The sequence below is a fragment of the Uloborus diversus genome, chromosome 7, assembly GCF_026930045.1.
Source record: "Uloborus diversus isolate 005 chromosome 7, Udiv.v.3.1, whole genome shotgun sequence".
Taxonomy (NCBI): domain Eukaryota; kingdom Metazoa; phylum Arthropoda; class Arachnida; order Araneae; family Uloboridae; genus Uloborus; species Uloborus diversus.
Genome location: NC_072737.1, coordinates 165,009,939 through 165,022,828, shown reverse-complemented (window position 1 = coordinate 165,022,828; position 12,890 = coordinate 165,009,939). Strand labels below are relative to the sequence as shown.

At 32.8% G+C, this 12,890-nt stretch overlaps 1 protein-coding gene across 3 annotated transcripts in view; it reads right to left on the bottom strand.

Moving 5' to 3' along the window:
• LOC129227051 (dynamin-like 120 kDa protein, mitochondrial) overlaps window positions 1–12,890 on the bottom strand; it is an 83,162-nt gene that overhangs the window by 52,885 nt on the left and 17,387 nt on the right. For all 3 annotated transcript variants that reach the window (XM_054861691.1, XM_054861692.1, XM_054861693.1), the window contains 2 exons: window positions 8,608–8,684; window positions 1,598–1,715 (listed from right to left, as the gene is read on the bottom strand). In XM_054861691.1, coding sequence (XP_054717666.1) covers window positions 1,598–1,715; window positions 8,608–8,684 — 195 coding nt within the window. The remainder of the gene's footprint in view (window positions 1–1,597; window positions 1,716–8,607; window positions 8,685–12,890) is intronic.

Here is a 12,890-nt window from a genome sequence, read left to right as displayed (position 1 = left end):
AAACTAACATTACATACTTTACAAGTATTGTAAGATTTTCTGATGGAGTTGGAGTGCCTATATACAAGCGTAACAAATGGTTTGCAGTTGTCAGCCATCGCGCACGACTGACTGAGTTTGCCTGGGCTACTGTCAGCCACTCTTGAAGGACAACTGACCATCTTTTACAGCAAGACAGATTCTATACAAATATTGTTGTTCAATACTTAAATTTTTTATATCTTCCATGTCCAAAACCAGAAGATTGCAGTCAATTTTATCAAATTTGACCACCGGATTTTTTTATAATCTCTAAGAAGTTGTTCGATAGCTCCAGAATATGAATGTGACCACTTTGTGCAACCGTCCAATTCCAGTATAAGATGCCTCAGTGGCAACTCATTGTGGACATTGGACGCAAGAGAGCACCCCTTTAATTGCTTAACTCCCAGCTGTGGAGGTGTAGAATTACAGCATTTCTTAAAGAAGAATACTTGCGTTCAATTCATTAATCAGTTTAAAGGACTTCAGAGGATTCACATTTTTTTAACACTCAAGCGCTCTATTTGCCAAATATATATAAATAGTTATAAAATAATCTTAGGAATAATAGAAGTAGTTGAGCGCCGTTTATTATCCCAAAGAAACTACTGGAACCAAAGATTAAAAAATTAGCATCTTATGTAACTATTTTTTATTTGAGTGTGTGCATTTTTTAAAATTGGCGTACAAATGTCGCATAAAATTGATTGAATTTTCACTGTTTTTTCTAGGTAACGTATTGCGTAACATTTCAGTACTTACTTATTTCGAAACTACTTTTAATTTTTTTTTTTTTCGTTTTTCCAATGTTTCAGTATTAAAGGAGCGTAGCTAAATATTCTACGAAATGTATAAAAATCTTTGAGGATTTCAACTAATGCACTGACAGATACTTCTAATGTTTGTTGAAACTAGCTTCAAACTTTTATTTTTGCCTCCCCCCCCTCTTTTTTTTTTTGAAAAAAGTACATCTTTGTCCTTTTTTTCCGTTTTTCAATGTCAAATAGCGCCGGCTAAATATTAAACAAATTTAGCGAAATTTTTTATGGGTAATAACGGGTCCATATAGCAACTTTTCCGCACTATCCAAAAACAGATTTCCAAAAAAAGTTTTTTCGGCCCACCCTAATACACACGGTCCTTAATAAACCCCCAAAGATAGAAATCACACGGTGTTAGGTCGGGTGACCGTGGAGGCCATGGGAAACAAGCCCTGTCATTAGGCCCCTTACGGCCAATCCAGCGGTCGGGTACAGTTAGGTTAAGCCAATCGCGTACCTCATTATGCCAGTGAGGCGGCGCACCATCTTGCTGAAAGATAAACCACAAAACGCTTTCTGTTCTTTAGTCGCCATCTTTCCTACAAGCGCTTTCTAGCGGATTGCAGCAGAAACATTCCACATGCATGCGCACTGATGCCAACAAACAAAACTGAGTTTCTCTTTCATTTGATATATCACTTGTGGCTGTAAGTTTGGTGTAATAAATATTATAACATGTTAAAAACCCACTATTCGTTTTGAAACACCCTGTATTGTTAGCTATAAGTGCTTATAGTGGTAATTTAAATAACTACCTCACTTTCTTTGGTTAGATCGAACTCCCTTGAGCTATCTTTAAAACTAGCCACATGGTAAGGCCCTTCACTAAGAGTCACCTTGACTGGTGCTCTTGTCATCATTTCTCCAGCTCCTCTAATGGATAAAAATGTGTACCACAACAAATTAAAAATAAAATTAGTAAACACTTGAAATTATTTGAACAACTGAAGATATTTATTATTGGAATTATTCTTTTCAATTCAGTAGAAGACCGTTATAACGCCGACCTGTATAACGCAATTCTCTATAAACCGCACTACTTTTCAGAAGTAAAGAATAGGTTTTAAAGTTTAAAAAAATCCCTCTGTTTTGCAATAAAAATTGTTAGGCAAATTAAATTTTGAAAGTTTTTCATCTTTCCATCTAATTTCAAAGCTTTTAAATTGAAAATTAGTGCTCATAGTAAACAGAAAATACCAGATGGCTCTTGAAAATGCAGCTGTTATGCAAACCATGAAGCTAGCAGAAGTGCAGGATTTTGATTGTGAAACGTATTTATTTGTGAATATTGGTGTGTAATATTGGTGCTTTAAACTCATTGCAGATAAAACTCATTCTGAAGTGCTAATATTTAGACATATTCTGAATATTAGTTTCAAAATTTGTGAAATGATCTATATAACGCAAAAACCTGTATAACGCAAAAGCACTGGTCCCAAGATGTGCTTTATAATGGTTTTCTACTGTAACAACAATAGTAAATATTGCAGAAAAATGTATTTTTGTGCATTGGTAGATAAAATGAATTTAACACAAATGCAGTTCAGTCAGGAATGATGTAAAAAAGTTTTCAAACAAATGCTTTTAAAAAACATATAATACTAATTTTAAAAAAATTCAAAAATGTATAAATCAATTCTTTTCTCAGCACTACATAATCTATACATATAATAAAACAAGATGTTTGTGTGTGTGTGTGTGTTTGTGGCGCGCCTCCTGGGAAAATGGTAAGGCCTAGAAAGATGAAATTTGGAACACAGGTGTAGTTTTTGCCGAAAATGTGCACCTCGGGCTTCGATTTTTGATATTTTAATTAGAAAAAAGTTATTTAATGTTTTATGTGTTTTTTTGCACTTTTTAGTGCAAAGTATTTTTTAGTATTTTTTACCTCACAGACCCCGAACCAATCGCACCACACAAATATTTTATGTACTATAGTGTAGAAAATTTAATTTTAAATATGATGAATGAAAAAATTTTGAAGATAGAGCAATTTTTGTATTTTTTATAAATTTTTGAAAAAACCTTTATTTTGCATTTTTTTCTGGGTTTAATTTTTTTTGAAACCCATCCTGCAAAAAGTATTGAGCCCTCAATTCTAAAATTTTAGTTGGTAATAGTAAAAACATTCTGCCCCCTTCAGAAGAAAAAAGTTTTTAAAAATACACGACAGTTTTTTTCTACAATTTTTTTAATGGCAGAACACAACGCGAGCTGTTCGCTTGCCGGCTGAGTTCCGAGCTTACCTCATCACGTGATCCAACTGAAATCGTTTGCCTTCTCTTCACCTTTTTTGTTTTTTTTAGGTTTTTTTTTTTTTTTTGCAAGCTACTTTTCAAACACTACGGGGAACATAGAGCCTTTTTTTTTGCGGGCTATTTTGATTAAATAAATAATTTTTTGCATGATCTTTGTTTCTGTTACGAATTGGCGGTTAGGTTAGGTAGATACAGAGATAGATAGAGGTTGAGTGGACAAAAAATGCTTTGTTTTCGAATTAATACTTATATAAACAAAAAAAAGATTGTACTGTCAGGAGGTAGATATGCACAGATCGTATAGATTGATAGATAGACAAATATAGAGGTCGATATAGTAGATGGACAGGAAGAATGAGGCATGCCCGTCATTTAAGGAATTTCAACGGGGTGTCAAGTGCCCCCCCCCCCCAACACACACCATGACTTAGAATAAACAATGCTTTCACATAAAAGTGGAAGTGCATTTTGTCGTTTTTCGACAAAATTTGCATGAAGGGTACGTCGTTTGTGTCTCCCACTCCTTTAAAAATATTCCAAACGACGGAACTGGAGATAGATCTAGAAAATATTGTATTCAAACTGCTAATGATATAGATAGAGAATTGATTGATACCGCCACGAAATTTGTTTAAGCAGCCGCCGAAGGCGGCAACATTGGTGTAAAAAGGCGAATGATAATATTGAGAAAAAAGAGAAAAACATTGATTAATACCGTCGCTAAATTGTCTAAGCAGCCGCCGAAGGCGGCAACTGTGGCGCAAAAAGGCGAATGGCCTAAAAAGGCGGACCAGCTGGTCGCCGCAGGCGGCTAGTTTCAAAATAAAATGGGCAAAATTAAACAGGGCGATTCAGCGGGATTTTAGAGTTTTCCACATTTTTCTTGTGGTTGGTCTATTACTAAAAACATTATGTACAAGGGAATGTCAAAAATCTGAACTAATTGGGATCACAGGCCGAGGACTGCTGATGGCCTTTGAAAAAAGTGAGAAAGGTGACAAATTTGAAAACAAAGGTGACTAAAAAGTGACAAAAAAGTAACTAAAAGGTGACCAAAAGCAATTTGTTAAGAACTCAAAAAATAGAAAAGGATTATCCCTTTTTACTGACTTTACAAAAATAGCCTATATATTTCTTAAAGATTTCTTTACAATCTTGGAAATGAATATTATAGGGCTAGAAGTAGTAAAATAAAAATTTTAAGATATTTTCAAAAAAATTTCAGTGTAAACTTTATGTTACCTTATTATATATATATTTAATCAGCATAATAAAGCTTGAAATTGTGAAGTAAAAAGCAAGATGATGCATTTCTTGAACATATAATTTATGTTATTCAATCACGATTTTAGTATTGCTTTTTTTCTCTTTTTTTAGCTTGTTGAAAAATTATCAGCATTCTTTCTTTTTTCTTAGTAAATACAAAGCATAAATATTAAATCGAAAGTCTTGACAGTAGAGAATAACTGAGAAAACCAATTTAAAAAATCAGACTTTAACAAAATGATAATTGTACTTGTATAAAATGATGAAAATGTCATTTCATATGCCTGAAAATGTTCAAGATTTTTTCTTTCTTGTTTTATTTATTTTTTATATTTTTAACAAGCTCTGAAAATATTCCATGACATGTCCATGGGAGGTAAAAAATGTAGTATTAAATCTAGTTATTAATAATTACAAATACAAAAGTGACGACCAGCAACAGGCTCTGGGCCCAGCTAGACTGGTCCTAGGCAATTTGCAATCCCCAACATATCAGGCTTAGGAATAAAAAATAATGCCGAATAAGCAGGAATGCTGTCATGGTCTCTTCTGATTTGATCAAAATAGGGGTGATAAAGAGAACGATGTGGGGGTACTTTTGTTTTGTTTTTTTTTCAATCGGGACTCATTTGTTTGATGCGTTGGTTGCCTGTTTTTTTTTTATTTCTTTTCTTTTTTTTTTAAACATAAATTTTTTCCTAATTGAATCTAGGAAAATGATATCGCATTTATCAAAAATATTGTCATGGTGCATTTTGTTCCAAATAGGTTTACAGCAGTTTTTTTGTTCCAATTCAATAAATAAATAAACACTAACCGCCACTGATAAATCTCTGGATTATAAAATCAGCAGCTTTTTGAAATGAATGTGGAAGAACCAAATCATTACATTACCAAACCATGTTAAAACCGTACTTTAATAAAATCAAACTCGCCATTACATAAAATAAAGCTTTTGGCTAGCATTTGCTTCTAAAAGCTTTATTTTTACTGGAACTAGCCATATAAAGCATTGAAACCTAAAAATAAATTCGGAGATTCTCTGAGAAGCACCAAACTAGTATGTTGTGGCCATCACGAAACTTTCTTCTATATTTTTCCTTTTTCTGATCCCTCCCCATGCTTGACGAGGAAGCAATATTCCTAACAAAAACAAAATTACACATGCAAAAACTTGACGACCATCCCAATGTCTGAATTATTGTAAAAACAAAACAAAGAGCGAAAATTGAAAGTTACTTTCAAAGCCTTACTTGAATTAATTACAAATATTTTATTTATTAACAAACGTAAGATGGCAACAGTTAAAAATTTTAAATCATTGAGATAATATTTCCGATCATTTCCATACAATTAAAATCACGAGAAATACGCAGACGACAATCTATTATGATTTATCTTTCTTATTGTTGCATTAATAAAACTATTTTTATTCGCAAAAAAAAAAAAAAAAAAAAAAAAAAAAATCAACAACTCTTGGAGCGATTGGAGTCAAAATTGAACCAAAGCCTGTTTACCTATGGATTCACATATATTCCAAATTTCAACCAGAACGTAGCATTACTTCTTGAGATAGGGCACTCACAATGGAAAAAAAGAACGGGCGATTGTGCTACCCCCTTTTTAGCTGTTGACACCAAAATAAAATCAGCTCTTATACCCTTTAAGGGCTACTTGTCAAAAAAAATTTTGTTTGATCCCGTTCGTTATTTCTTGAGATACAGCAGTCACAATTGACGACATAAAACGTTCTATAACTCAACCCCCGTTTGAGCTATTGACACCAAAATTGAATCAGCACCTGCTCCTGTTAAGGGCAACATATGGACCAAATTTTGTTTGATTCCGCCAGTTACTTCCTGAGGAATAGCAAGCTTGCGTAACTCAAAAAACGTCCCATTGCTCCACCCCCCTTGGAGGAATTCGCGCCAAAAACCAATGGGCACAAGTTCACATAGGGGCACATATGTGTACCAAATTTCGTTCAATTTCATGCGGTAGTTTTTGCTGTAGAGCGGCCACAAAAAACTGGTCACACACAGACGTGACACACATACACACACACACACACACAGACATTTTTCCAAAAATAGTCGAAATGGACTCAGCACACCTCAAAACGTTCGAATCCGTCAAAATTCGAAATTCGAAAATTTGCACGAATCCAATACTTTCTTCTATATATTAGATATAGAAGAAAGTAAAAAGGAAATGTTTACACAGACCAAGTTCACTTTGCACTTGCGCAGCAAAAATAAAACCCAAACTAACCATTTCTGTGCAAACACAAAGTGACACTATAAACACAAACCAAAACTTATCACTATTCCGCGCTCAAAGAAGACATCGAGGCACGCCTCCTTAACCCATCACCCCTTTTTCAAATCGAACCACTTGTGGCTGCTTAGTCGCGACTTTTGAAGTCAGTAAAAGTAAAACAAGCAAGTAACGCACCTGGCTAGAGATGAGCGTGAGATTCAGAGACTTCAGATGATGTTATTTGATAAACACGGAAGACAACTTGCATTCGATGACCACTCACTCAACAAAGTGTGCAGAAACAAATTGCACAGCTGAACTTTAGTCGAACAAAACTCTATGGCCAGAAACACGATAGGAAACAAAATGGCGTTTAGACGAGACTTGCAGAAAATGCGTCTGACGGTCAAAGGGGGATAGAAAGACTGGTTCTGCTCATAGGGTGCAATAGCAAGCAATAAAAAAAATTCCTGGATTTTCCGGTAGCATAGCTATTTTTCTTAAACAACAACAAGGTGGGGGGGGGGGCATATTTAATGCTACTTTTTTAATTAATTTCACTGTTAACATTCAGATACTTTTCAAGGATTTAATTATTTTTAGAAAAAATCATAAGAAAATTCAAGAAAGGTGAGAAAGGTGACAAAAGTGGCAAAAGGTAACTAAAAGTAACCAAATTTTCAAAAGGTGACTAAAGGTGAGAAAGGTGACTGACTCCTCGGCCTGGGATCATAAGTGGTTGGAGTTTTCAAATTGTTTGGATTTTCAAAAATTAACTCTGGAAAATAGTTAAGGAAAATAGTATGCTATTTAGTCAATAAAGTGATTACAACATGTATGTAAATATCATACAATACAATACATAATACTAAAATACATAATTATTTTTCAACAGAATATAACAAAAAATAACCCTTACCCACCACCTTAATCAAAAAGTAACCCTCCTTGTTTAGTGAACATGAAGGAAGCTTTATTAAAACTTTATGGGAGTGGGTTTGAATTTTATACATTCAGCTGTACTATGTACACTGTAAATTCCAAATGTGTTAGTATTTGCTTCTCAAATGTTTGTACATAAGACTTGGACTGAAATCAAGGAAAAATTCTAAGTGTATGAAATCCCGAGAGGTTTTTAAGCATGGCCTCCCATATGAGGGGGGGGGGGAGGGGGCTTAAGACCCTTCCCCTTAGAAATGAGAACTTCTTTGCTTTTAGCACTTTTTTCTTTACAAAACTGTAAAAACATTTCTTTTCGAGCCATTAATGAATAAGTTATTAAAAATGTCAAATTTTAATAACTCTAAACTTACTAAAATCGGTTTCCATGGGGAAAATATCCTACTCTGCTAAACCATGGGGAAAATATCTGAGCTCCCCCTCCCACGCTAAAATTTTGCATATGGGTGAACATGTTTTCAAAGGTGATTATATCTCAAGGGTTGATTGAAATTTTTCTGGTAATTATAGTCTTTGTATAAATCAATCAATCCCTTAACTTTAAACCTCCATTTTTTTGTGCTAAATTGCTCAACTCATACAAATATATACGGTAGATCTAATAGCTTGAGCATCTTTCTATCTTGCTGTGAATCAACATTAAGTTGGAGCGAAAAAAGGAAAAAACAAAGGGACATACAAAAACAAAGTAAAAAACATCATGGAAGTAGACAACTTCTCATAAACGAGAAAGATTTCATAATGTACAGCACTCATCAATCCTATAAACAATGCAAATTATTTCATTAATTGCTATAGAAAATAAAAGTAAAACACATTTCATAATAAGCTGAACCGTCAGAACCTTTTGTAAACTTGAAATTTGGATTACTTAGCGTAGATAATATTTAAAAAGTTAAAATTTTACAAAGAGATATTTCAGGCATTCAGTAAGATTCAAAATATCGTTTAAGTTACCTTAAAACAGAGCAAGAAACTTTTCTAAGCTAAATAAAACGTGATTTTAAAAATAATTTTCATACCGAGGAAAAATGCGGGCTTGGGCAATCATTTCTAAAACACTTGTTTTACCAGAACTTTGATCACCAACTACAACTACCTAAAAGTGAAAAATTGATATTAGGAAATCTTAGTTATACTAATGTTTCGATATTAAAACATATAATAAATAAAGGGGCACCTATTATAGAGACGTTTCTCATTCGACACTACTTTTTCCATTTATACAGTAATAATGCTACCCTGCTGTTACATGACTGTAGTAGCTTCAAATGCAATAACATTCTACCATGCACTTAGTAGGGCCTTCCTAAGACACAAAGGAAAAACAGTCTGAGACCCCCCTCATTGCAAAAGAAAAATGTTATTGCATATCTAGACCCCAGTGCAGGGCCGGATTTAGGGGAGGGCAGGCAGGGCTACTGCCCCGGGGCCTCCACAACAAAGGGGCCCCCACAATAAAATTTTTACAAAATATCCTAAATAAAAAAATAAATAGCAGTAACTTCAGGATGTATTTATTATTAAAGTGCTGAACGAAAATATTGGATATACATATATATCAAAATATTCGGATAGATATTAGAGTATCGGATATTTTCGAAAATATTATGATCTTTTCGAACTCTGATTAGCTTACCATGTAATCCCTCGGAGGTCCCCCCTCCGCAAATTAAGGTCATATTTTTGTACCTTCAAAATACCATATTTTCTGATGTGTATAATTTTAACAAACAGTACGTGACACGGTGTTTTCAAAGTAAAACAATCTAAAAATTGTTCTACAAATTTTCTTGTTCAACTTATGTCACTTGTCTTAGTAAGGGACATTTTTTTTTTTTTTGTTCTATTTTATGGGGACTCTTTCAGTGCGGATTTTGCTTCATGTCAACATTTCCTTTATTAATATTTAGTAGCTTTCCCCCCTTTTAAGCACTTTTATTATACTTGGCCTGATTGTCACGAAAAATGAGATGCTTTTCTTAAGGAGTACAAAAACATATCAATGTAATAACACTTGATATTCCGCTTTAAATGAGCGGCAATAATGAGATGCCTTTCTAAAACAGAACAACAAAAGATAAGATTGAATGATTTAGTAATAGTTCTTGATATTTGACTTTAAATGTGTAAAGCTTACACAATTAGTGATTGGTATATTTCTTAAAATTCAAGATTATAATTAGTGAAAATTGTTTTTACAAATGCCGTGAATCTTGATTCAAAATAAGAGCAAAGCAGATAACTCTGCTCTTAGAATATTTTGTTTTTCATGAATATCAAACTGCATGTCATTTTGTCATAGAGGAATAAAAACAATTCAGGGTTATAAAACTTTTCTTAAACTAGGGAAAATTTTAAAAAGAAGCATTGATACTTGTGTCTTGGTTCAATGCATTGCAAGACAAAAAAAGGCAAAAAGTGAAAAACTTCATACTAAATACTAGCCCTCTGCTCTTACACTCAAGCCTACACTATCACAGGGTTCGTACACTTTTGGTTAAAAAAAGTTCCCTGACATTTCCAGGTTTTCCAGGTTGTTTTTTAGAAAATTCCAGGTTACTCGCTTCATTCAAAATTTAAGTTTAAATAGTAATATTTTCAAAATAATTAAAATTGTTTAAAGTAGCAATGCAGAAGAACTAAAACTTCTCCCCTTAGATTTAAAAAATAAAATAAAATAAACTTGGAATTTTTTTTCCTTTGTTTTGTCTGTCAAAATTTTAAGTTTTTTTTAAAACATTTTGTTCAAAATTGTTTTAATTTGTTTACTAGTTGTTGAAAACAGAGTACTTTCAACTTATTTTAGCATTTCTTTGATGTCACGCGTAATATTATAGCGTTTTGCTGTAGTCCTGCAGCAACCTTTTAGCATCCACTTTTGGTTTACAATACTTCTTTTTATTTTCTTATTAGTAGGTTACACAAAACATATTGAGCAAAATGCAAAGCTAAATTTCAATATAAATATGATTAACTTGTTGCATCAATCGGCATACCATATAATGCATAGTAACAAAAATCAACATCCGGCGATCTTTAGGCTAATGTCAATAATCTTTTTTTTTTTTTCACATATTAAAGAACGCTTACATTAAAATTTCAAATTTTCTTTTCCAGAAAGTAATAGTCAATTTTCAAAAATTCATAACTTTTTGCACATTTAATGTTATTTTCAATAGTACACATTGATATAAACATCCAATTCTGTTTCTGGAAGTTTAAGTCTACTTCCATTGTGCAAACGATCGAATATGGCGACAAAGTGAAAAATTAAAAATAATAAGTAGATATTTGGATTTGTAGTATAAAAGTAGTAATAAATAATTAAAAATCCTTAAAAAACTACAGTAAAAGCAAAATAGTCAGTATTTAGCACATAAGAGTCTAAATCAATTAAAACAAAAAAATGTTATGAAGATTAAATTTTGCATTTTTCCAGAAAATAATTACAAATTATCCGGAAAAAAAGGCACAATTTGTGTTGTTTGCAATAGTTTGCATTGCAATTAACATCCAATGCCATTTTCAGGAACTTAGGCACTTAAAAAGTCTTGTGTACTTCCATCTTGGGAATGACCAAATATGGCGGCTATGCCCAAAAATAATAAATAACTTTTTTAATTTGTCGCATGAAGACAATTAAGAAATAATAAATCTTTATGAAACTACAATTCATTGAAAAATTTTTATCACATTTGCGTCCGAGGCAGTGAGGATAAGATTAAGTTTTAAGAACAAAATTTTTCATTTCTCAAGAAAATTATTTTAAATAATAATAATAATAGAAAAACAATTTGCAGACCATTTTCTGTTATTTTCATCAGTTTTCAATTAAAGAAAACATCCAATTCTGCTTTGTTTTAGAAACTTAGGCATTTTAGGATCGTATCTACTTTCATCTTGTGAATGACCAAAGATGGCGACTACGCACACGTAGCTGAAATGATTTTCCGATCAAAGACGAAAAAAAAACGATTTCCCCCGATCGACCCTCCCATCTACAGGTTGTGCTTCCGAAGCAGTAAATTGTCTTCTCAACTGTTGGAGTTCGTGCATAATTCCTGTTCACCTGATTTTTTTTCTTTGGGAACTACTGAGAGCCAAAAATGGCGGCTGCTGAAGATTTTTTGGGTCGCCACTTTTTTCATTGCTTTAAAATTGTTACAATTTTTTTTTAAATACATCGATAAAAATGAAGATTAGATCTCATAAAACAAAATTCCCTGGGAAAAAATTGGGAAAAGAAAAATTTTGTGGACACATATGGAAAATTCCCTGACATTCCTGACTATGTCATTTTCCCTGATAATTCCAGGTTTCCCCGGAGCGTACGAACCCTGAAACGAACAGAATGTTGTGGCAACCCATCTAAAACTTTAGGCAGTAGAAAGAAATGCGTTCCCCTCACTAACTCCGTATAAGAAAATTTTCGCTCTTTTGGCGCATTTTTCGTTGTGAAAAAAAAAAAAAAAAGTTTATTTTTCGATTGCAGTTTTTAAGTGCCAACGTCGGTTTAGATAAAAATTTACAATTTTTTTCGTGAAATCACAATAAAAACGAAGACTAGATCTCATGGTACATAATTCCTTGGGAAAAAATGGAAAAAAAAAAAAAAATTTGGAGGACAAATTTTAAAACTCCCTGACTTTCCCCTGACATTTTTGACAGTGTCATTTTCCCTGACAATTCCCGGTTTTCCCGGAATTCCCGGAGCGTACGAACCCTGTATCACCCAAAACTGTACGGTCAATTCTACCCAAATTTTACAGCAAATTTCCTAAAAATAACCAAAAGGAAACATTTTAAATCCTTCACTTACAGGAAAAGCCTCAAAACAAAAGCCAGAATTTTATTCGTTCATATTTGAGAAAAAAAATGGCAACAGATTTTTCATTTAATAATTTTCTTCACGCTATAAATTTTAATAAAATCATTGTTACGGAAAGTAGAGATGAAGAGTAATTTGAATGGAGGAAAGCCTTCGAAAAATAGAGATTTTATGTTGAAATCTAAGTATTATAATTAATAGTTTTATTTAATACCTCTGCTAATTATTAGCAAAGGATTATGTGAAATAGCCATTTATAAAGACGGGAAAATTACAAATCAATCGATACCTGGTTCAATAGTTAGTTCACTGCAGTTTGGGAGAAGTAACTTAGCTCAGTTTTTAATTATATTAGATTGTAAGTTAATCGAATTGGAATATGTTTTCTGTTGGTGGATATAGTTAGACACAATAATATCAGCATCAAAACATCAAGAATGATCTTCATACAACAAAAATTAATTCTGAATTTTA